Below are 27,019 nucleotides of genomic sequence, written 5' to 3'. Positions count from 1 at the left end.
TAACTTTAAACAGAACTTGATTAATTTTCACACACATTTATTAAAATAATAAAAAGCATAGACATTACGTAACTAGATTCTGGATGCTGTTTACAATTGACAATCTGAAGTTCCAACTATTGGCCGCCATTAGGCGGCGTATTTAAATTTATTTTTTTGTGTAACATATCACCACAGCTGGAGCAGAAAGAATCATTTCAAGTTATTCAATTAACTATTTTTATTTTGTAAAAATGCATACTTTCAAAGATACGATTTATTGAAGGTCAGTGAAATTGGCCTGCATTACATTTCGCTGAAATCATTTGAAATAATTTGTAGAGAGCCTGGCGCTCATGTGAAACAAAATTTAATAATTACCTTTGGCCACCTACTAATCAATATATATACATATTTCTTATATTATCCCCTGCTTGTGTTTCACTTAATAATAGTAATAATTAATAACCACAGAAAGGAAGGGATAATATAAGGTCTCTGTAATAGGCTAATTTACATATTGTTGGTGCACATTGACATTGAATAAATCGGTCATTTACTTTAGTTACAGTGCTCCACGACATAATTTCAGAGTATCGCAAGGAGTGTAAGTACACAAGATCCTCGTCTTCTACGAGCTATCGGATAGCACCCACTTTCTGGAGCACCTTTCTGCTGAGCGTCCATCCCCACAGTCTCTGCTACACTCCCCGTGTTCCCACGTTCCCCCTGCCTACACCTCGAGGCGCGCGGGCCGTCGCTGGATGTGAGGTGTCGGTAATCGGTGGTATCGAGACGAGGGCTGGGTTAGGGCAATTATGTGCCGTGGCTGCAGGCGCTGCGTCCGCTAGCCATTCTCGCGGCCAAGTGGGCCGCTGCCTCTTCGCTCGGAGCATGGCCTTCCCACGTGGAGAGCCGCCTCAGGCGCGGACCACCTGCTCGAGTATGCAGCGCCAGCCTGTTCATCCACGGTGCGCTGTCGTAAAAACTGAAATATCACTGCGCTCACTCCGGCAGTTACGACCGGAAGTCAAGCTCTTATACTGGCTGTGCAGTGTGTCTCAGCAGGAAACAGACTCACGTTTTTAAGTGAACACTGTTAACCAAACGGAAGGGAAAACATTAAATAAGCACATGCTCTGTATAAGATGCCATTCCTAATTTCATGAACAGTTTTATATGGTACACCAGAACAGACTCAGTCTCACTTCTATCGATGACACATTCTTTGGCAGCAGCCACATTGAAAATTACAATAAGTAATCTAAAAATACGATCCTTAAAATGGTCAGTTTCTAACGTTCTCTGGCAGCACTCATGCAAAGTGAAAGTTAAAAGAACATTTCGATGTATAATGCTCATTGTAACAAATAATTTATATGTATTTCTGTTAATTGAATTTCAAAAGGACACTTAATTTTGTGAGAAAAAATATAATTATAAATTTAGGTATTATAAATGGTTATTCAAAGAGTGAAAAATACTATCTGTGGCGGAGGATGTGAAAACCGCCACAGAAGAAACGATATGTAATCAAAAACGACAAGGTATAAACAGGTAATATATTGTAATAGAATCGCTTGTCTTCTGCACGGACTGAATGGGAGAGGAACCCGTGACGTTGCATTAGACTTTTACGTAGTCTTCATTTGTAATGAGTCGATGATCGACGCCATTTGTAGCTGGGATTGTAAAAGGTGTGTAAAGCTTTTAATTGTTTCTGTTAAAATATATTTATCTAGTAAAATGTGTTTGTCACAATTACTGCAAAGTTCGCACCGGACATTACCCATTTTATTTATGAAATTTCAGCGTTTTATTGGATATCGCTGGCGGTGCGGAGCTGCGCCGCGAGCGAACAGTCTGCAGCAGCGGCAGATTTAAATGTACGATCGCAATAACGACCACATCCTAAAAGAGGTACGGGTAGAGGTGAAAGAAAGTAATGAAGTGTTTCTTTTCACAGCATTCCAGGAGATAGTAGATTTTATCTTTTGCATTCACAGGTGGATACAAGCTGCAGCTTTTGTAAATTTTCATTAAAAAAAGTGATAAATTCTGAACATATCGTAAAGTGTATTTAAAACTCAGTTTTTACCTTGCAGATAACGAATAGTAAATACAGAAAATATTCCGTTTAATAAGCATAAAAAATATCTTGATACTATAAACAAAAGGCTATTTGTTAAACGCATCGCCGTTTGCGAGCTTTACAGATAATAAACTACATTTTTTAATATTTGATATTCATTGCACACACGGGCGCATTCTTTCAATAATTTATAGTTGACACGTCATTATTTTTTAAAACACAAAAAACCCTTTTTCTTTTTCTCGATATAAATGACCAGTAGCCCCTGAGAACCAAATTAATCATTACAGTTTGTATAAAAGCACTAATATTTTCTCTCAATAATAGCAGCGCTTTCGCGAACTATGTTAGACGGCTGTGAGTCGAGCGCTGTGTATAAAATATTATTTCGTGCGTACTTCGGAATAGTCGATGTCCGTACGTATGTTACCGTGGTATTGGGTTATTTCAGAGTCTCATGCTAGCCTACAATATTTAACAGAATAAATAATATTGCAGTATTCAGTATTTTTTTTTTTTGATTAATCACTGCATATATAGAATTTAGCTAATAAAACTTCCAGTCCCGAGTACCGCGGTAAGTGCCATCGAAAAGAAAGCACACAAACTGTGTTTGGTCCAGTTCGCTTTTGCTTCCCAGCAACCTTATTGTATTTTAACAGAAAAATCTGAAGTTTTATTACGATTTTTCTTCATGTGATTAGTATCAGCGGCTTGAATTTTGTCAAACACTCTCCTTTTGTCTCCTAGAGTTAAAGACTTATTTTTGCATTACACTCACCTCAATTGCTGTATTGTACTGTAAGGCACTTTGTACATCAAACGTCGTCTTGTGTATTTCACCAAGCGACTGAGCTGGCGTGGACATCGTCGACCAACACTGAAGTTCAACCAACACTGACACATACGTTACTCATTATAGGTAACGAATGAAAGGAATGGTAAGGTATAGGATGCGTTCAACATTTTACAATAAATGATCTTCGCTTGACTGATGGCCGGTTCAGCACGGCGGATCTTCGGTCAGCAGCGTAAAAAGAATATATTAAAAAATAAATACAGCGAATTCCAGAATAGTGAATTCCGAATTATTGTAGTGTTTTTATTTCGGTCGCCTACATCGCATTTCATCTAATATATGGACTGTTCAAGTATTTTGTTTCTGCTTTCGTCTTTCCGTTTCTGTGTGAACACTTTACTTACGATCATGATATTCCCAATCCTTAGTTTTTGTGCTTATGGATCTACAAGCTTAGTGAAGCGCTGTTTAATTGATTTTCTTTCATTGTCGTCTACAGATTTTATGTATAATGTGTTCTGTTTCAACTAAACGATACACATTTTTTGTCTTGTTGCATACTGTGGAACAAGGCAGAAAAATTTTTCTTTTGATTAATGGGATGTATTAATGTAACATACACGAGTGCACTGTTTCATCAAGAGCTCTCGGTTGAATCAATTAAAATAAAATATTTGTTGTTTTCATTGCTTGTCTTTGTTGAATTCTTGCAGTGGTCTTTGGTTTTGGTTGACAGAGGAAGCTAGCATTTCGCATCTGTTGGCATTTAGCTTCTGTTTAACTCTCCCCTTTGGTCTGCATTTTTCCTTTCCTAGGTTTTTAGTTGTTCATGGTGTTGAAACTTTTTTCATATTTTGAGAGGCTGTAGTATGAACCAAAACAAGAAAAACATAACATGACCAGTGAACACAGGCTCTAAAGTGCATACCTAAAGAGCTCTGAGAACTTGTGCATCTTCGCTGTCGTGAAACTCATCCTTCTACTGCAAGCTCTTTGCTATTTCGACCGACCGACAGAATACAGTAAAAAATGAATAAATGTATGGCAACACATTATTGCGTAACTGTGAAACAGCAGAGCTTCTAATGTAGTCACCTTCCTATTGCATACGATATGCACTTCTGAACCATCGGTGTAGGAAGTGCTCAATACGGTTTCCAGTCATAGCGAGGCATGCTTTTGTCCGACGTCTTAGGGAATCACGCAGACTCTGAAACACTCCTGGTTCGTCACGGATGCGCTGGCAGGCACTGATGACGCGGTCCTGTGTTTGCATCATTGACTCTTCACTTATAACGTGTGGTCTCTCAGACTACGCACGAATTCTCGAACTCGTACTTAAAGGTAAATTCTGGCGGAATGCTCCTATACTCCCACCCAACCCCTCCCCCTTTTCCTCCTTAAATCATCAAAATGGTTCAAATGACTCTGAGCACTATGGGACTTAACATCTGAGGTCATCAGTCCCCTATAACTTAGAATTACTTAAACCCAACTAACCTAAGGACATCACACACATCCATGCCCGAGGCAGGATTCGAACCTGCGATTGTATCGGCCGAGCCGTTCCAGACTGAAGCGCCTTAAATCATCCACTTGACAATGTTTTACAGTTTCTTCAGAATCGTATAAAATTTGTTCGCTGGTACATGTTAGTTTTAACGACCCTAAGTTTGATGAAACTATAGATAGAGATAGACGAAAAAGACAGTTTTGTAATAACCAGTGATCACAATTCTGCTAGCCAACAACAAGATCACTGAGAACATCAGGACAATGATAATGGGGGAATACTTAAATTGTTAGTTCTGAGTGATGCTAAAGAAATATGCAGACCCTGGCATTGAATATCAATTTTTCAGACATTCTTTTTGTACCAATCGAGTGAAATTTTTATGAGCAAGTTTAAACGCTGGTATTTAGCTTTAAGTGAAAATTGACTTTTTGCAGAGTTTCATTTTTCAGAATGTAAAATTAAGTTCTCAGACAGTTCGTTTATGTGTACGGTTTAAAAAACCACACAAAAGTATACTTTTAATAATTGTAGAAATAAATGTTATACAACTTATATTAAAATTTTTAAATAACTTACTCCCTAAATCTCGGTTTAAACATGAGTACCAGAGACTGTGCCTCATAGTATACGTCACAGAAAAGTCACCTCATCAGTTAAGTGTTAATGACCCCTGAATACAGCACAGATTCAAAATGTCCACAACGAAAATTTCTGACTAAAGTATTGTATTCCCTCCCCCCCACTCCTCCACCCCTTTCCCGACCAATCCACAGCCCATTAAATGTCTATGTGAGATGTTATCGGATATTATGCAAAAAATGGACTAAGATGAACAAGAGCTCATGGGTCGCAAGGTATGCTGTTTAGAGCCCATGTTTCTGGCCATTTTTCTTGCTTTTCTCCATACTACCATCTCTCAAGTATGGAATACTTCTTTCTTAACGCTCTGTATTGACTCTAATTCCTTTATGCAGCCCGTTAGTCCAGCCTGCAGACCGCTCATGTTGTCGTTTCCTATTTAAGATCCGATACCTTGATTGCTGATAAATAAATCTGTAGATAAGTGTACGATGATGTCTCCCTGTACTGTTTATGCGTCAGGCGAATTATCTATCGGTGCCGTTGTACCTTTGTTCAGACAACAGCTACTACCTCAATTTGTGGAACTACATACTGTTCTCTACTTAGTTATCACCCTCGCTAATTCTCTGAAGCATGACGCCTTGGACTAATGACAGTGAGGAATGGTTGCGTCAGGCAGTGCTATGATACCCGACACATACGACAATTCTGTCGGCCAGGTGTACCTTCTCCTAATTCTGAGTTCGCCCTGTGACACCGGTGCAACTGCTGCTGAAGTCAGTTTCACACGTACTGCAGCACAGCACTTCACTGTCGCCGATAATGTGATTCCCACCAACGTAACATACAACATATGTTACGCAAACATGTGCTTCATCCACTTGAGCCATCCGATAGCTTTATAATTCAGCCTCTAAACCATATCAGTTACGTTATCTGCACTGTGCCATATCTCGACACACTTTGCTAGACTAATTGTACCACTATTGCGTGGAAAAGCTTGTCAGTTTTCCTCATACTTTGATCCGCCGCTGATGTTGAGTTCCAACCAGCCAAAGACTGTACTGTCGCAAATTTCCTGTATACGATGTACATACTTGTCCTCCCCTCTTAAAACCTAAACCTTGTAATGGAGGGATGTGTATAATTTATTTTCAACTCCTACTTGACGATGGGTAGATTGTAATACACTTTTGGCCCATATGTGTATTATCACATCCCCTGCTGCGAATCATATATCCCTCAGTTCTTCAGCACTTCGATTCATTATACTACTTCCAGATACGGCTTGGACCCGGTCGATGGCATCCACGCATAGCCACAGTGATACATCATAGTATCTCAAAGATAAGGAAATGCACTCTTATTTCTTGATTATGCCTAACTTATGACTACTAGTTTAAAAATAACGAAAAATTGTTACATTTCAAAACAGAAAATCTGCATTACACATAAGTTGTTTGGAAACAGACATTGAGCAATTTTAAGAAGCTAAGCGGATCCACATTTACAATAATCTGTTGTTTTATGTTGTGCACTTTTCGGCCCATATATATATTATGCCAGTCACTGCTGTGAATCTTATATCCTCCTGTTACTCAGCATACTTTAATTCAGGATAGGACTTGCAGATATGGCTTGAACCCGTTCGATGACATCCAAATGTGGCCGGTGTAATGCTGCATAGTATCTCAAGGATCAGAAAACACGCTCCTATTTCTTGATTCTGCATAACTTCTGATGGCTAGTGTAATAATAACGAAAAATTATTAAATTACAAAACAGAAAATCTGCATTGCACACAGACTGTTTAGGAACAGATATTGAGAGATTTTAAGAAATAAAGGGAATCTACATTTGTAATGATCTGTTCTGTTATGCATACGTGAATGAAGTTAATGGAAGAAGTTAGTTCAATAAGGATATTTAAAACTGTTACCTTAAGTTAAAACTAAGCTTTCTTACGTTGCGCAAAATCTTACTAGGGTTGTTTAAGTCCAGAATTCGTTCAGTTTTGCAGTGTCTCCACTTGCACTCGATTCGACCAACTTAAATGTCTAGGTCCGCCCAACTGGCCTACATACGCTACTGGAAAAAATGATGCAACACCCTCAGGGATAAGGTGACTTTAGTGGCAAGTGAGGTGACACGTGGTTCACCATTGTAGGAGCATATGATAACAAATTCAGACCAAATGAAACATAGACGTGACAGTAAAGCGTGCTAAACAGTCGCACCAATACGCACTGTACATTCCGCTCCCCTACACCCCTCACCACCCTCTTGAGGCAACGCAGACGTGTATCATAGCATGTAAACTGCCATAAAGGTGCCGAACGGCATTATGCTATAGACTGTACCAAGCATCTTGCGCCTTTTCGGCAGTGGTTCTTGCAGACCCTGAAGAACGAGTGAGTTCCCGCTTCAGCATGTCCCATGCGTGCTCAGTTGACGAGAGATTTTGTGATCTCGCTGGCCAGGGCTGTTGTGCAGCACAAAGAGCATGGTGCGTTGCAGCAGCCAATGCTGACTTGCTTTGTCCCGCTCAAAAAACACAGCACCTCCCTGTCGAAGAAACGGCAGTATCAAGGGGATGAAAGCCTGTACAATGTGACGAGCACTGGGTAGCTTACCTTGTAGGAACACCAAAAATGTGTTGACCCTCCAAATTATGAAGCATGGAATGGGCCATGTGTGTTGTGGGCGAATGCAGTACGGAAGAGGGAGCTCACCTGGTCCAAGCCATACACCAGTACGTCCATCGCCCACATACGAACAGAACCTTCGCTCATTGCTGAAGAAAATACAGCATCAGTACGGTCTCCATTCAATTCTTTCTGACACGAGTAGCCAAGCTTCAGTGACAGCTTGGCCAAAGGCACGTGTGGTCTTAATCCCGCTTCAAGCAGGCGGTTCACAATGACCCCTGACGACATAGCAGATATAATATGTGTCCGAACATCGTCTGTGTATGATGTTCGGTAGACTGCCACTGGTTGCACATTGAGCCGATCTTGGTGTGTATCTGTACTACGCGGACCTCCAGAACATGGTCTGCAGGTGTGGGAATGCCCCGTAGACCACTCCGATACATTGCGCCCAACGTATGCAGCAATCCGACGATACGTCCATCCAGCTTTCCACAGCTCCACAGTGCGATCCCATACAAACCGCTAACGCTGTTCAGCAAGAGCACGTGCTCACTGGTGTGACAAGGTTGTACCTTAGAATGTATGTTGCAAGCACTGGTCACCTCTGAACTCAGCACCAGTTACTGACGGCAGGGTCAAAACAGATGGTGCACACCCAGGCCTCCTGAAGCAGCTGATCTCCGATGACGGTGACAAATGAGTCAGTAACACTACAATCCTCCAGCATGCACATATTATACCCTGGTGCCACTGAATAAAGTCCTTCTCGATGTTGCAATTTTTTTCTTCGGCAGTGTATTATTTTAGTCCAACGACCTTGCCGCAGTGGTAACACCGTTTCCTGTCTGATTGGATTTGGATTGGATTGTTTGGGGAAGGAGACCAGACAGCGAGGTCATGGGTCTCATCGGATGAGGGAAGGACGGGGAAGGAGGCCGGCCGTGCCCTTTCAAAGGAACCATGCCGGCATTTGCCTGGAGCGATTTAGGGAAATCACGGGAAACCTAAATCAGGATGGCCGGACGCGGGATTGAACCGTCGTCCTCCCGAATGTTTCCCGTCTGATCACCGAAGTTAAGTGGTGAGGAGCTTCGCTAGCACTCGGAAGGATCACCATCCGGGTCTGCCGAGTGCTGTTGACAAGCTAGGTGCACCCAGCCCTTCTGAGGCCAATTGAGAGCTACTTTATTGAGAAGTAGCGGCTCCGGTCACGAAACCTGACATCGGCCAAAGAGCGGTTTGCTGACCACACGTCCCTTCGTATCCCCATCCGTTGACACCTAAGGGCTGAGGATAATACGGTGACCGGTTTGGGGTGTTTGTTTGTTTGCTTTTAGTGTATTGTGTTCAGCAGTGATCCAGATGCCCTAAAAGCAACTTTTTTCTTACGTGTGATTTTATCTTACCTACTGACTAATGCCCGAGCTTATACTTGTTTACGTATTTCGTAAGAGTTTTTGTCACGTGATGGATGATGCACCACTGTTGTCGCCAGTATGAGAATGTACTGCGAGCATCCTTCAAAAAATGGTTCAAATGGCTCTCAGCACTATGGGACTTAACTTCTAAGGTCATTAGTCCCCTAGAACTTAGAACTACTTAAACCTAACTACCCTAAGGACGTCACACAGATCCATGTCCGAGGCAGGATTCGAACCTGCGACCGTAGAGATCGCGCGGTTCCAGACTGTAGCGCCTAGAACCGCTCGGTCACCCCGGCCGGCTGAGCATCCTTCATTGGAACAGTACTTTAAAACACAGTTTGAGACGATCACCACATTGCTTTAAACTGAGTGACAAAATTGTACAGAAGAAGAAAAGATAACACAAACTGGTCAGTCTGAGGGAAGTAGCAGAGTAGCGGAATCGCTAATCTGTTTCTATAAGTCGACATAGTGTCATGACCGCAATATCGAAAGAAACAATGATAAGATTGAACTGAGGTCGCATCTCAGACCTTCGGAGCACGTAAGCATAAGGAGATCTCTGAATCAACAATTTCAAGCATGTTTACAATTATGCTACCCAGCAAAGTCTGACTGGACTTTTCGAATAATACATCACTGCTGCCAAGTAATAGCATCGCGGCCCGTGTGTTAGTTACTAGTCGTTGAGGGAGTGGGAAATGTTTCACGAGATACTACTCGAATGCCCATTGACCGAAGTGAATCATGTTCTCAAGCATTTCGTGAAATGGAAAGTCACCTTCTTCGATAATCGCGAAGATAATTTCTACATTAGTGGATAAATTGAACCAGATCTGCTACACTGAAGACTAGTCGTTGCTCAACGGCAGATCGGTCACGATGATTGCAGCTTCGGCGTTAATCTTAGTGCTTTTGGGTGAGTCTGATTTTGTCGCAGTTATTCAAAGATTTGAAATTAATGATTTAACAAGGATTTTCAACAATCATTCTTAATAACATGAAACGGTATTTTGCGTTTTTCCGAGTTTCTAGAATTTCGAACGATGTGACGCTGGCCTCCATTTCTGTCTACCCCGTCCAAGTCTCTGTCCTTTCTTCGTCTAAAATCTGTTTTATTTTATACGTATTTTCATGTCTATCCTCTGTTAGAGTGATTATTACAGATTTACAACTGAAGTTTAAAAGTATTTTTGTCACTGTCTGCTCAATGCGCCCCTCTTTTTTTTACATGATTAGTATTTGGTTATTCGTTCATCCCAGATCTTTAAACACTGAGAAAAAAAGTGTACGATAAACAATCGATCCCAAACGAGAAAATCTGTACCGTCTAGTCGTTTAAATGAAAGTAATTTCTATCCTGGTTATTGTTACATGCAAGTATCATCAATTTTAAGGAGTAGACAGTTTCACGCAACACTTAGACTCGAAGTATACCGCTCAATTCAGTTAGGGTAATTCTTCAATAACACGCTGTTTCTTCAGTTGTCACCAATAAAGTGACATTATTTCCTAAAACAAGACACGTATAATTGAAGAATTCTCATTTTTTACGGATTGTTCGTCGCTTGTGCCCGATTATTCTTGAGTTTGAAGTGATCACGAATTACAATTGACGGAAATGTTGATCTACTATTTGTCTTTAAGTGTTTAGGTTAACTATAAAACGATGCCGACATGTTGATTGTAACGTTTAGGTACAACATGAGAATCTTTTAAATGTGCGCCTAGGCGACCCACTGATAACATAGCGGATTTGGTAGTATTCCTGTCTTAGATAGCAGGTTAGATGAATTAGAACAGATTTGACAAAGACGGTTTAGGTTATAAAGATCAATGTTCGAATAGATATAGCAAACTTCCTTATCCCTAAGAATTCTTCTGACACGCTCTGAATTTTAGCGCACTACTTTACTGAAGTAAACCTTCGTGGGCTGGGATTCAAATCTCTGTCCGTCAGCTAACGCTGTACGGTCCAAATGTCAAGGGACAGAGTGACAACTTCCGGTTACCAGGCGGTGTTCTCAGCTGTGTTGTTTGCCACGAGGGTTTGCCATCTGTTAAGGGGATCTGACATGCACACAGAAAGAATATGGGGCACAACATATCTTTCAAGACCAAGGATTTGCTTAAAATAAATTTTGCACTTCTCTAAGACTACGGTTCACGGCAGTAGTTGAGTGTAGCAAAGTCTTTAAGATAGTTGGGTAATGCGAAACGTGGTGCTGGAAATCTCCTACAACACAGTCCGTAAGCTGTGTTAAATGGGCGATCTTCTCGATACTGCTAAGAATTACTGTTTACATACACTAACTAAATTTTCTCGCCTTTAATAGCAATCAAGTGCTGCTTAGAAAGCGGAAATTTTAACTTGTTCTATTGTTGTTGGTATTGGTTTTCGTTCAGTTATAAGTTGAATAATTATATTTGTTCGCCCTAATTCAGTACGTTCCCCGTGCATATACCTACATCTAAGTCATTATTTGTAGCATAAAGTTATGATGATGTAGTCATACCGCTACGTTAGTTCGCTTACTAATCTTTCGATCAGTAGTGGTTGACAACTACCTGCAAAAAGAAATAACTTAGTTTATTGGACCGTTCTTCAGTTCGTCCAATGCTAGAACATCAGACTCGATATGAGGTGTTGCTGTTTTCCGTTAAGAGATTTTACTACCTTTCCAAATAGTAAATAACGTCTGTTCGACCTTAGACGTATTGTTGTACATGAGATAATTCGAAACTATTTGACATTTTTTTCGATGGGCTGAGTGAGTAACTGCACGTCATATGAATATCCGGAGAATCCTTCCGAGATGTGCCAGTTACTTCGTACAATACAATTTAATAATCACTATAGAACTACTAGAAGTTTATAAAGAAATCAAGAATGTTCCGATAAAATCCTAAAAAGCGAGAGCGAGGAAGAAAAAGAGCTTAAAACGACTGTTGGTAGCACCCATTATTCTGTTAACACAATATTTGGGTTGACAGCTGAATATGTGGTTCACCAGCCATGTGAATGGGCTGGTATTTGAGGCTATGCAGTTTCAGAGTTCCCATAAACAAGACAGCGTTGCTAGAAGAGTCGCAATTAGACGGCGGCGTACATCTTTGTTATAATAATCGGTCTCCGAAGTAGTAGTAGTAGTAGTTTTATTCATCCGTAGATCTCTTTTTACAAGGATATAGGACATGTCAAAGTATTTACAAGCTTAGATCAATTTACAATAAGCTAATTCGTATACACATATATTTACAGACTTCTAGTTAGAGACAATCATTAGATTTTACTCCTGGTATACAATAATTTATTTACAAATAACTCATTAAATAATGTAATGGCTGTAGAATCCTCTTACTCATATGTCATCTGCAACGTGGAATATTCGTCGTGAGAACGATGGCACAGCCATTGTTTGCATTTGTGTGGATGTTAATACGTTGTGCGATAGTACTTTTGCAGTTGATGATGTGGTCGCAATAAATGAATGTGTTTATTCAGAAGACACCGCAAAATCCACAGCTGGAAACTAAAATATGGCACTGGAACAAGGAGAGCAGCTAACTCGAGGCTTAGATCGAATCAAGTGAGTTTATGTCGATACTACATAGTTTCAAGAATTCCCATGACTTCATACCCGCGACTTCTTATTGCTATATAAAACTAGGTCTTTCAATTTGACTAAAAACATTTATCTTCACTCTGTTTAGCTCCATTCTTCAGTTTGACTTACGCCACTCGATTTTTTCTGTTTCATTCATTTATACTTAGTATTACACTTCGTTCCATTATCAGTAAAATGCTAGCAATCACATAGATAGCGCTTAAGACAACCGATAATTATTATGTTAATGCCGTTTATCAAACTAGTATCTCGTCCTGTGGAGAACACACAAAGGATGGAAGACACATCACTGTGTGAAGAATTTCCAGAATATCGGAGACAGACCATCTCTCTTTTCAATATACAGTTGTTTGATATACGATACGGGTTTCTTTTCACGGTGGGAGCAGACGAGATGCTCTAAGCCCAGCCAAATGGCGCAGAAAGTTACTTACTATTTTTATGGAAATTTAATACTTTGCACTGAGATCTATTTCATGGCTTGACATTCGGCTTCCTGGGCAAGTGTGCTGCTGTTACCTTCTTGTTAACATATTTTAAACTTGCATTATCTCTAGCTTTGAATAACGGATTATTGTTTATGAAGTCTGGTCACACTCTGAAGCTAAATACGGCAGATGACAGCACTTGAATCAATTATTATTATTATTATTATTATTATTATTATTATTATTATATCTACATCTTTATCAAATAGCAGAGCTCCCTGCTTGTCTGCAGCATGCTTCAGAAACGGTCATGTGTCTTCTGATAAGTAACATTCGGAGTTCTCCGTATTTCATTTTACTATAAAGAATGGAAAAAGTACATATACGATTCTACAAGTACCTAGTCAATCGAATGTTTTCGTCACGAAGTCTTAGGACAGATTTAGAAATCAGGACTTGTCGCTGAAAACTTTCTTCAAACTTTAAAAGACGTTTTTCACGAAATTACCGACACTTCTTCTGGAATATTGAGCTGAGACTGCAGCACTGCCACAGAGGTTGAACAATCCTGACACTACTGCTGTGAAGTTCTCTGTGAAGTTAGATTACTAGCCCCACGGTTATTCTAAATCCAAACAGATATTTGCCTGGTACCTTCTAAATTTTTTCCTGTTTTCTATATTACTGTACTTAATGATTATGTGAGTGGAATATTAAGCAGATGAAATAGCATTTCAGTTACTGTACTTTCCGCTGCAACAGCATTCATTCGACTCAAGCAGTCTTGTTAATTTATGGCCATGGACAAGTTGTCAAATTTTGAAATCCTTACTCTGTTACCGGTTGTTACACATCAGTCTCGCTTCTATGATACCATTGGAGAGCTTTTCTCGGTGGTTTGAACTAAGGATATATCACTGTCATCCACCTGTTTCTTCGTTGGTACTTAATAGAACTCTGTCAACTGCAACTCGTGTGCTAATATCTTTACTCTTTGCCCCTGTAAAATTATTAATTTAACTTCTTGTGTTCATCAAAAACTCTTAATTTAACTTTTTCAGGACAAAATGTAGAACCTTAATGCACAGGTAGAACACATCAGTGAAATCACAAACTGACATCTCTTGGCGATAAATAATGCACTGTAATTACATTCTTCTGTCGTTTGTCGGAGTTTATTTCTACATGAAGTAAATTATACCATAATATGAGCGATATAGAAATGCCATAGCACACACTACGCTTTCCAAGTTTAGGGATGCCGCTGTTAAGAATCTCCTTGTCTAACTCCTCTTTCAAATCTGAATCTCCTACTACTCAGAGTAACTCAGCTGCGTCAGCTTCAGTGTCTCAACGGCTGCTGATTGTAAAACTGCTCTCTCTCTCTCACTCTATATAGGAGTACCTAAAATGTTCTTTTAGTGGTCGCAGATTTAAAGAAGTGCGTCGGAATTAATTTAGTTAGGGGCGAAGAAGTTATCTATTGGAGAACAAGAGAAAGTTAAGAGAGGGTATCCGTTTGCCATCATATGTCTTTGATTTGATCTTTGACATCGTTGACTGCATTTTTGCACTGAAATATAATATAAAATATAATGTCGTTGGTTGCAGCTAGTGTTTAAGAAGAGATGCTTTGCAATTAACGTCGCTGTTATCAAACAACAAATTTAAACTAACAATCGTGATTATCTTACAATATTGGATGCTTTCGATTAACGCTACTCTGAAATATTTCCTACGAAATTTACTGACTCTTAAAATAAATACTGTTTCGCGAAAGTACAATATCTCATTATGCGCGCAAGATTTTTAACCGTGTGCATTTGTGCCACTAATCTTACGATGCGTTTCATTCATAAGTGCTCATTACATTAATTCCACTGAATTGTTTACTTAATATTTTCCTATTTGCCGCACTTCCACAGGTGACGTCATACGTGAGCCAATTGGTGCGAACATGACGCGGCTAGGCGACCACGTGTAAATGTTAATCGCTAGCATTTGAATAACTTGTCTTACCTGAGCGCACATCGAAGAAAAGGCGTTGTCAATTGGTTTGATATATTCGCTCGGAGTGGAGGCGGATTTCGGTTAGTGTTCCAAGTTACATTGTGTGAAATTGCGATCAGTGCTATCCAGGAAACCACTGAAGTGCATGACACAGGGTACTTTCCATTATATCAGTTATTTGAGCTTTTCCCGTTCCACTCACTTGTTTTGCTCAAAAGAACTTGTTCTGCTGACTCCAAATATCATGCAATCACCCACAGGCCAATCAAAGGAGACACTAATTTCTATGACACTATTTTTAATTATTATCTGTCTTGGGCATGCAGGCTAATCATAAGTGACGAATACAGCGTCATACCATTACAGTTGAAGTGGGAACATTAAAACCAGTTATAGTCCTACATAACTTCTAATTAGTTTCTGATTAGTGGGAATGCTCATATAAAATACTGTATTGTTCTAAATGACGTGTGAATTCTGTACATGGTGACAGGCAATTACACTTGGTACTTGGCATGACAGGTTAAAAGAAACTGATGAAAACAGATGCCTCCATATAAAGACCATTTCCATACCGTTGCCGAACAGACCAGTTGACAAGCTGATATCATCACACATAGCATTCCGCAGGTTGTAAAGAAACAAAAGATCTCAAAGTGAACTGAAAAAATTAAACATGTAGTTACTTAGCGAGTATATCTTTTGCAACAAGTTTTAATTAAAGCTATGTAGCCCACATAGAATAATGTAACAATTAACGTGTGCAATGACACACTTTTCTTTTTTGATCAGTTAACCGTTCAATAGTCACTTCCATATCTTGAAAGATAAAAAGGTTTCAGGTGTTAACTGTACAGAAAGATACACTCCTTGCTTGCTATCATTTGCAGATATGTTCGTTTTGATGTCCTCAATTGTTTATGGCCTATGAGAGGTGTTACAACCACATGATTCATGTTGCACATGGACAGATGTGAATCAACTGTGTGTGTGTGTGTGTGTGTGTGTGTGTGTGTGTGTGTGTGTGTGTGTGTATAGTGTTTGTGTGTGTGTGTATGTGACTCTCCTACAGATATAAAAACAACAAGTTCTTGGAATGATTTTCTTAAATTGATGGTAAACGCTATGACGAAAAACGAAAATGCATTCAGTCCTTTATCGAGCGAAGCTATCAGATAAACTGCAATCATGCCGCCTCTGCAGCCACATGTAGGCCACATGTGGACCGAAGCCCAGCCAGTCTTGGCTTTGCTCGATCATTCAGGGAAGTACCCAGCATAGTGCGATATTTAATTTAGTATTGGCGTGTGGCATTTTTCTGTTTGCACAACTCCCTTCAGTTCGGCAGAATCGCAGTGTCATCTCTGTTTACGTTTCGCCATTTGTTCGTGATATTAAGGACGTTCACCGGTCCTGTGGCTATTTGCACAGAAAAACACAGTCCAGCGACCTGTCGTCACAAGCCTTCAAAACTGAATGGGAGTGACAGAAGGATGTGAATTCTCAATAGCTATTATGCAGTCGCATATTCGACAATTACTACAAATCTGCTATTCACCAACTACAGTACCATGCAGAAGCAATTTAAACAACTAAACTACGGATATAGAGACTTTACACACAGTACTGTGGTCAAAAATATCCGGCCACCCCCAAAAACATACGTTTTTCATATTAATTGCATTGTGCTGCCACCTACTGCCAGGTACTCCATATCAGCGACCTCAGTAGTCATTAGACATCGTGAGAGAGCAGAATGGGACGCTCCGCGGAACTCACGGACTTCGAACGTGGTCAGGCGATTGGGTGTCACTTGTGTCATACGTTTGTACGCGAGATTTCCACACTCCTAAACATCTCTAGATCCACTGATTCCGATGTGACAGTGAAGTGGAAACGAGAAGGGGCATGTACAGCACAAACGCGTACATGTCGACCTCGTCTGTTGACTGACAGAGACCGCCGATAGTTGAAGACGGGCGTAATGTGTAATAGCAGAGATCTATCCAGACCATCACACAGTAATTCCAGACTGCATCAGGATGCGCTACAGGTACTACGACAGTTAGGCGGGAGTTGAGAAAACTTGGATTTAATGGTCGAGCGGCTTCTCATAAGCCATACATTACGCCGGTAAACGCCAAACGACGCCTCGCTTGGTGTAACGAGCCTGAACATTGGACGACTGAAGAGTGGAAAACCGTTGTGAGGAGTGACGAATCGCAGTACACAATGTGGCGATCCGATGGCCAATGCCCGGTGAAGGTTATCTGCCACCGTGTGTAGTGCCAACAGTAAAATTCGGAGGCGGTGGTGTTATGGTATCGTCGTGTTTTTGATGGAAGGGGCATGCACCCCTTGTTTTGCTTGGCACTGCCACAGCATAGGCTTGCACTGATGTTTTAAGCACCTTCTTGCTTCCCACTGTCGAAGAGGAATTCGGGGATGGCGATTGCATCTTTCACCACGATCGAGCTCCTGTGGCGGAGTGATTACACGATATTAACATACATGTAATGCACTGGCCTGCACAGAGTCCTGACCTGAATCCGATAGAACGCCGACTTCGTGCCAGGCCTCACCGGCCGACATCGATACCTCTCCTCAGTGCACAACCTTCCAGTACCTGATTGAATGTATGCCTGCGAGAGTGGTAGCTGTCATCAAGGCTAAGGGTAGGCCAACACCATTCTGAATTGCATTACCGATGTAGGGTGCCACGAACTTGTAAGTCATTTTCAGCCAGGTGTCCGGATGCCTTTGATTACATAGTGTATAACTGCCAAGTACTTTGGTCCAGGAACGAAAATTAGAGCATCCAGAATGGGCTGCAGACTTCGCACTTTAAATGGATTTGACAGCACATTTCCTACAGTAAACGATTGCATGGGAAGAAATAGCTGGTTTCTGATTTGACGGGGATGCATTTAAAAAGAAAATCGCGTTGTAGAAGGGACAAATTAAGACAAACAAAGCCTGATTTTCCTAAGCTCACTGATATTAAAGAAATCGTGAGGTTTGAAGAATTCATTGTGGCCTTGACAGAATTACAAGGATAGTTTTCTAAACGTTTTGAGGGCATTGCCAATCTAACATCTTTTTTCGAGACCGTTTGCCGTTTAAGTTGAAAGCGCTCCTGTGCATGTGGAGATGTCGTCTCTGCGACGGTTGGCTGCAGATTTTCAGACGTGCGTTATCGGATAGGGATTTGTAGGTGTCCGCTTTAGATGTCAGGGGTTCACTACACGAAGGAAGAAGGTACTCGGTTGGCAGAGTACTTGTAAAGAGCACATGAGGGATTTTTAGGTTAGACGGTAGTTTGAGGTATTCCAATAATCATTCGCCAGTCGAAACGCAGCAAGGGAAGTTAGGCCGTGTTCAGAGTAAAGACACTTCGACTGTCAAAATTTTTATTAGTAAACTGTCGAAGTGTTTGTAAAAAACTTCACGAATGTACTACCCCCCCCATCCCCTCCCCCCAGAAAAGCTCTCGCACCAAGGTTATTCTGGAGACCGAGAGCTGGCTGAAACTCTAAGTGGAAAGCTCTGAGACATTTATCGAGTTGTGGAACATGTATCGAAAAGAAAGATTAGAGGCCATAGCAAGGGACGTGTTCATTGCGGATGACAAAAATATTGTCCCTATTCAGGTCGAAGAGGAGTGCAACACTGAAGTTATCTGGTCGCGTATAACAAGTGTACGTGGAGTCAAGTTAACTGCCGACGTTTTTACCGGCCACCGGATTCTGCTGCGACAGTTCTAGAGACATCCACAGAAAGTCTACGGTCAATAGCGCGTAAATACCCATATCATACAGTATTAGTTGGAAGCGACTTTAACCTACCTATTATAGAGTAGGATGTCTTTGGCTTCATTCCATGGAGTTCAGACAGAGAGTCATGCGAAATACTTTTGAACATGTTTTTTGAAAACTGCCTTGAGTAGCTAACTCGGCAGCCTAACACACAATGGAAATACCTTAGACCTTGTAGCTACAAATAGGCCGGATCGTATCCACAATGTCAGTATAGAAACGGGAATTAGTGATCATGGTATCATTATATCAACTTCGGTTACGAAAGTTAATAAATCAGTGAAGAAGGCTAGGAGAGGGTTTCTGCTAGATAGAGCACATAAGCAGTTGTTAGCATCTCACTCACGGAGTGAAATGGGGTCACTTTGTACCAGTAAGATGGTTGTGGAGAGATTATGGGCAAAGTTCAAGCAAAGTGTAAATCGTGGAGCGTTATGTGCCTAGTAAATGTGGTAAATGTGGTTTAATAACAAAATTCGAAAGATGCTGAGGAAGCAAAAACTGTTTCCCTCTCGTTTGAAAAGAGAAAGCACAAATGACAACAAGCAGAGCCTAGTAGAGATTGGTGCGTCAGTGAAAAGATCTAAGCGCGAAGCATACAACAGCTACAACCGTCATACCTTGGCAAAAGATATGACACAGAACGTGGGAAAATTCTGGTGCTATGAAAAATCACTAAGCGGGTCTACGGCTTCCATTCAGACCATTGTTGACCAGTCTGGTGTGGCAGCTGAAGATAGCAAAACGAAAGCTTAAGTTTTAAATTTCGCACTCAAGAAATCGTTCATACGCGAGAATCGTACCAGCATGCCGTCATTTGACCATTGGACAGACTCCCATATGGACGACAGAACAATAAGCATACCAGGCGCAGAGAAACAACTGAATGATTTGAAAGCAAATAAGTCACCAGGTGTGGAGGGAATCCCATTTCGGTTTTACAAAGAGTATTCTTCGCACTGGCTCCTTATATAAATTGCATTTATCGCGAATATCTCGCCCAGCACAAAGTCCAAAACGACTGAAAAAAAGAAAAAAACGCAGATGACTGCTGTATATAAGAAGGGTAAAAGAATGGACCCGCAATATTAAAGAACAATATTCCTGACTTCGGCTCGCTGCATCCTTCAACATATTCTCAGTTCCAATATAACAGATTTTTTTCAGACTGAGAAGCTTATGTCCACGAATCTGCATGGTTTTAGAAAGCATCGCTCGCGCGAAACTCAGCTTGCCATTTTCTCATTGCGGATGAAGGATAACAGGCAGATTCCTTGTTTTTAGATTTCCCGAAAGAATTTGAGACAGTGCCCCATTGCAGGCTGTTAACGAAGTTTCGAGCATATGGAATCAGCTCACAGATACGTGAGAGGCTCGAAGACTTCTTAAGTTATAGAAGCCAGTATGTTGTCCTCGACGGAGAGTGTTGATCAGAAACAAAGCTATCGTCAGGAATGCCCCAGGGAAGTGTGATGGGACAGCTGTTGTTATATATACACATAAACGACGGGCTAGGCAGCAATCTGAGTTTGTTTGCAGAAGGTGCTGTGATGTATTGTCAGCTGTCGAGATGAGTGGCAGGGAAATACAAGATGACTTAGACTAAATTTCTAGTTGGTGTGATGAATGGCAGCTAGCTCTAAATGTGGGAAAATGTAAGTTAATGTGGATGAAGAGGAAAAACAAACCTGCAATGGTTCAAATGGCTCTAAGCACTATGGGACTTAACATCTGAGGTCATCAGTCCCCTAGAACTTACAACTACTTAAACCTAACTAACCTAAGGACATCACTCACATCCATTCCCGAGGCAGGATTCGAACCTGCGACCGTAGCGGTCGCGCGGTTCCAGCCTCTAGCGCCTAGAACCGCTCGGACAAAACCTGCAATGTTAGGATACAGCGACAGTAGGGTAACGTCAGTTAAATGTATGGTTATAACGTTGCAAAACGATATGAAGTGGAACGAGAATGTGATGACTATGGAAGGGAAGGTGAATGGTCGACTTCGGTTTATTGGAAGAATTTTAGTAAAGCGTTGTTCATCTGCGAAGGAGACGGCATATGGAACGCTGGTGCGACCTATTGTTGAATACTGCATGACTCTTTGGGATTCGTACCAGGGCGAATTGAAGGACATCGAAGCAACTCAGAGGCGGGCTACTAGATTTGTTACTGGTAGGTTCGAACAACATGTAAGTGTCACGAAGATGGTTCTGGAAGCCAAATGAGAATCCCTGGAGGAAAAGCGACATTTTTTTCGAAGAACACTATTGACAAAATTTAAAGTACTGCATTTTGAAGCAGACTGCCGAATGATTCTGCCGCTGCCAACATACATTGCGCGTAAGGACCATGAAGGTTAGATACGAAAAATTAGGGCTCATATGGAGGAATATAGACAGTGATTTTTCCCTCCCTCTATTTGCGAGGGGAACAGGAAAGGAAATAACTAGATAGTAGTGGTATAGGTCACCTGCCGCCACGCACCAGATGAAAGGAAATGACTAGTTAGTAGTGGTACAGGGTACCTACCGCCGCCCGCCGTGTGGTGGCTAACGGAGTAAGATAGATGTGGATGTAGATGTAACTGACTGATTTGCGATGTAATTCCCGTTTTAAAAACCAATTCTTTTACGTTATAACTGTCCCAGGATGTTTACATTGCATTCCTTGCGAAGAGTTTTCACCTCTCCATTATGAGGTTGCGGAAGTGCTACAATATTTCGATCAATAAATGTGTGAAAAAGAACTATTTTCAATAATAAACTTAATAAAGCACGCTTAAGAGACAACCCGAATATGAAAATAGTGAAATTGTCTACATATGACCGTATGCTGACAGCTTGTAAGAGATAAAAATTATATTACGTCTTCAGCACAGCAAGAATAATTAAGTTATACTGAAAATTTGTATTGTTGCTGGTGTGTGTCGTTGAGAAATGTGAAATATAAAACCGAGTTGTATGCATTGCGGTTATATTTCCATTTAAATATGATGTGACTGTAGTTCTCCCCAGCTCCCCCTCCTCACACTCAACGTGCCGCGGCGGTCGGGGAAACGCGCAGCCAGCTGAGCACTGACACTCGCGCCTGGGCACGGCGCGTCAGCAGAATTCTTGGCCGTCCGTGGCGTGAGATGTGAAAGAATCAAATTTTCTTACCAAAGAGTTTTCTTAAAAGTTTCTAATTATTTTATAGAGTCCATCATGTTCACTCAAGGCGGCCGGTGTGGCCGAGCGGTTCTAGGCGCTTCAGTCTGGAACCACGCGACCGTTACGGTCGCAGGTTCGAATCCTGCCTCGGGCATGAATGTGTGTGATGTCCCTAGGTTAGTTAAGTTTCCGTAGTTCTAAGTTCTAGGGGACTGATGACCTCAGAAGTTATGTCCCATAGTACTCAGAGCCATTTGAACCATTTGTCCACTCAAGATCTTCAGCTGCAGCTGCACTTCACATGTGCAGGTACGTAAGAGTACCGCGTCATATCACTTCATGTTTGATCGGTCGAATGTTTGCCCGGTCCTGTGGCGCACTGTGTCAGTATCAGACAGGCTCCAAAAGAGGAGGCATTAGCGCGAGAAAAACGAATTTTTAAGACACCAGTGCCCAGTCAAAGCCCGCCTCAGAGAACTTAGCACCCTGGGTGATACAGTGTAGATAAAGGTACGTTTGACTAATAAGCTGGGCAGGTTTCAGAAAATACTTACCCACAAGCAGCATACCCTCCTCCCACCAACACTGTCACACATATTTGGACTTACTTTTTCCGTACAGAGGGAAAGTGTGTATTGTCCGTCATTTGGGTTGATGTAGCCCGTCGCTAGGCAGTAAAATAACCAATGACGGACGGAGGAAGGAGGACATCAAAAGCACACTCGCTATAGCAAAAAAGGCATTTCTGGCCAAGAGAAGTGTACTAATATCAAATACCGGCCTTAATTTGAGGAAGAAATTTCTGAGGATGTACGTCTGGAGTACAGCATTGTATGGTAGTGAAACATGGACTGTGGGAAAACCGGAACAGAAGAGAATCGAAGCATTTGAGATGTGGTGCTATAGACGAATGTTGAAAATTAGGTGGACTGATAAGGTAAGGAATGAAGAGGTTCTACGCAGAATCGGAGAGGAAAGGAATATGTGGAAAACACTGATAGGGAGATTGTGCAATACTTCTCGACGTTATCTACCATTGCAATCTTCATAACTGAGCAGATAACATTTTTTCGAAAATGTAAGTAATTTTTGAGAACATTTTTCGTGAAGAACAGTAGTCTGCCAAAAAGTACTCCAAAAATGGAACAAACAGTCTCGACAGCATACACATTTATTCGTGGCATCACAAACACCCGCACCATTCACAGCCATCGTCTACCATCACGGTATGAGCGTCCGAGGATGGTCAAAAACTGACCGTATCTAGTTGTCACAAAAGAAATGTTTTTGCGGTCGAGACTGTTTGTGTCCATTTTTAACGAACTTGAATAGTCATTTGGTTGCCAATTTCCTGAAAGATTTTAGAAATTCCGAAGGAGGGTTATTTATTCCTAATGTTTGCCTCTTTGTAAGATCTTTAGAGTTTGTAGCCTTGCATGCCTCTGGCACCCTTCTCAGCCTGGCACCCCAGGTGACCGCTTGTGTTGCTTGGGTCTGGAAACGACCTTGAAAATGAGATATAATATTTATTTATACATCTCCATCAACAGACGATATCGACAGCGACTCAGAATCGTCACAGCCCATGAGTGAAGAGCGTTTCACGTGGGCTCAGCCACTCACAGCAATAGGCTAAGCAAGCTGATCCAGCTCAGTCTCGTGTAGTACGCCGTATGTGTTGTTTATCAGCCACACGTAGCTTCTATGTAGGTTCTGATCCTGCTCTGGACATTGACGTATTGGTATTCATTTTCGTTGTTTATTCAGTGCTCTTCTCATGAAAACTTGGTTTTGTTTATGGATTACCCGTTCGCACTGGAAGCAGACATAAAAGGGGTGACGAATCCTTACCCTACCGTGTTAACGGCGACGTGTTCACACCGAGCGCGGGTAACGGATACCAAGGTTTTGGAACGCTGCCAGCAACAGCTATCACTGAAACAGCAGCAATAACAGCAACTTCAGGAACAGTTCACGGCTCAAAGGCAACAGCATAAAGAACAGCAGGCTGTCCTGCTGGATATCATGCCTCAGCAGCAACAATCATATCAGTAGGTATCCATGGCTATTATTCCGCTGCCGTTTGCTTCCTTCGTCGAGTCTTCAGAGAGCTGGGAAGTCTATCATCACCATTTGAACTGCATTATTGTGCTTACAGCATTTCTGGTAGGAAGCAAAGTGTACTGCTCTTGTCTTCTATGTGTCTTGTATACGAAATTTTGCAAAAGTTGCTACTATTATAGGACCTTACTGAATCGTATTATTCCAATGGTCTCTTTACGCATTTAACCAACTACCACGGTCAGCAGATGTACCTTGTTGCCGCAAATCACCAGTTTAATCATTGTGATAAACAAAATGGTAATCCTGTGCAAAGTAGACTTCCAACTGGAAGGGTCTTGCACGCAAGTTCAGTTTCACGTGCCAGAACTGTGCAGTTTCGTTTACAGAATACATGATTTGGGGTGCGACTGTGCGCCTTGTTCCGGCACGAAGGTCGCAGCACAACCTTTGTCCATGTCCAACGATAGTCTAGGTGAAGTGCTTAAAGTAGTTCAATCTTTCGAGATTGCTTCAACAGCAAAGCGTGCTTTTACAAGTGAACAAGTTTCCCAAGTTGTTAGTCGCCATCGCAAGCAGTCATCAACTAATGATTCGTGCTTTATTTCTATCTCTAAATCTCATTCGTGTTCACGGGCGTCCGGATCAGCACAACTTACACTGAAGCGCCAAAGAAACTGGTATAGGCAAGCGTATTCAAATACAGAGATATGTAAATAGGCAGAATACTACGCTGCGGTCGGCAACTCCTACATAAGACAACAAGTTTCTGGCGCAGTTGTTAGATCGGTTACTGCTGCTATGATGGCAGATTATCAAGATTTAAGTGAGTTTGAACGTGGTTTTTGAAATCGGCGCCCGAGCGATTAGACAGTATCTCCAAGACAGCAATGAAGTGGGTCTTGGACTGTGCGGCTGGTCTCGGCGGATAATTTAGGTTAAGTATTGTGTAAGTTTAGGGACTGACGACCTTAGCAGTTAAGTCCCATAAGATTTCACATACATTTGAACATTTGTTTTTGAAGTGGGCATTTTACCGTATGGTCATTTCACGAGTGTACCATAAATATCAGGAATCTGGTAAAACATCAAATCTCTGACACCACTGCGGCCGGAAAAAGATGCTGCAAGGACGGGACTAACGATGACTGAGGAGAATCGTTCAGCGTAACAGAAGTGCAAACCTTCCGCAAATTGCTACAGATTTCAATGCTGGGCCATCAATAAGTGTCAGCGTGTTGTAACATTACAGGACATATTGGGACATATTGAAGTATTCGATACTGTAGACTTTTAGGGGATGTCGATACAGATATGCAAAATGTAAAGGGAAACTTTGGTGATGTTTAAATATTGTACTGTGTCAATATTAGGACATTTTGCACAGAAAGAACAAAAATAGAAATAATGTAAATATATATTAGTGTTAGTAACCTATTTTCATTCAATTTTGTAATTACATTTCATTTTGTAAAAGAAAGACTCACTGTTTGCTGTAGCTCTGATTAATTGTATAAATTATCAGTTTTGAGCTAAATTATTTCGTATAATATGGACAAGATACTTTTAAAAAACTCACCAGCTAAAGAGAAAGTCTGTAAATGAACGTTTAATGCACACTTCTGGAACTTTCTATGGAGAAATTCTATATTATGATCGCAAAAATACAAAAACTTGTGAAAACTGTTTCATAACCTAATTTCGAAAGACGATTTGTATCAAGAAATATTGCTAAAAAGATTTATTTACGTTTTGAAACACGATTTAAATCATTTTACATATAAATAGTTGTTCTGGATCACTCAAGAAATATCCAGAATCGGATGTCAAGATATTTCTGGAAACTTCGGTACAAATCTGGTGAAGGTTATCCAGAAGCTGGTAGAAAAATGTTATAAAATCTATTTGGAAATTATGCTTGTAAGAATTTATATGTACTGATCCTTTTACTTTAATCTGTACTAAAATTCTGTAATGTCTAATTTAGCTTTAAGTCGTGAATTGCTATCGTATTATAAACAAAACATTGTCAAAGACTCTCATTGTTTGGAAAGATATTAATACACCTAGGAGTTGTCAGTTGCCAGTTGGGATATGCAGTGCGGTTAGCTCGGAGAGTCGGTTGTTGAGTCTGTGAAGTCTGTCAGTTCTGTTTGTAAATAAACGTCTGTAATGAAGAATTACTTGTTGTCGTCAGTATGAACTCAAGACCTTTTGCACGAAGCAGACACCTCCTAATGCAACGTTTTAATTTGGTTGAGGAAGCTGGGCTCGCTATAAGTGCAAACAAATTGAAGTGGAACGTTTTAATTTGGTGTTGAGGAGCTGAAGTGTTATAGTGTGAACCATTCAACTAAACATCATCGGTACGGGCTTTCGGAGCCAAAGGCCCACTCGTGTATCCTTAATGACTGCACGACACAAAGCTTTACGTCTCGCCTGGGCCCGTCAATACCGGCATTGGACTGCTGATGACTGGAAACATGTTGCCTGGTCGGACGAGCCCCGTTTCAAATTTTATCGAGCGGATCGATGTGTACGGGCAAGGAGACAACCTTCATGACTCCATGGATCCTGCATGTCAGCAGGGGACTGTTCAAACTGGTGGAGGCTCTGTAGCGGCGTGGGGCGTATGAAGTTGTATTATATGGGACCCCTTATACGTCCAGATATCACACTGACATGTGACACGTACGTAAGCATCCTGTCTGATCACGTGCATCCCTTCATGTCCATTGTTCATTCCGACGCACTGGTGAAATTCCAGCAGGAGAATGATACACCCCACATGTGCAGAATTCCTACAGAGTGGCCCCAGGAACACACTTCTGAGTTCAAACACTACCGCTGGCCATCAGACTCCCCAGACATTAACAGAT

The 27,019-nt window shown here is 41.2% G+C and overlaps 1 protein-coding gene across 1 annotated transcript in view; it reads left to right on the top strand.

Moving 5' to 3' along the window:
* The first annotated feature begins 9,699 nt into the window (after positions 1 to 9,699).
* Positions 9,700 to 27,019, top strand: part of LOC126342759 (lysosomal acid glucosylceramidase-like) — a 170,938-nt gene continuing 153,618 nt past the window's right edge. Inside the window, exon 1 of the mRNA XM_050001882.1 lies at positions 9,700 to 9,962. Within this exon, the coding sequence (XP_049857839.1) occupies positions 9,926 to 9,962 (37 nt within the window). The 5' untranslated portion in view covers positions 9,700 to 9,925. The remainder of the gene's footprint in view (positions 9,963 to 27,019) is intronic.

Source organism: Schistocerca gregaria, chromosome 1, assembly GCF_023897955.1.
Source record: "Schistocerca gregaria isolate iqSchGreg1 chromosome 1, iqSchGreg1.2, whole genome shotgun sequence".
Classification (NCBI taxonomy): Eukaryota; Metazoa; Arthropoda; class Insecta; order Orthoptera; family Acrididae; genus Schistocerca; species Schistocerca gregaria.
The sequence above is the reverse complement of the archived record's forward strand: the minus strand, read 5'-3'. Positions and strand labels throughout refer to the sequence as shown.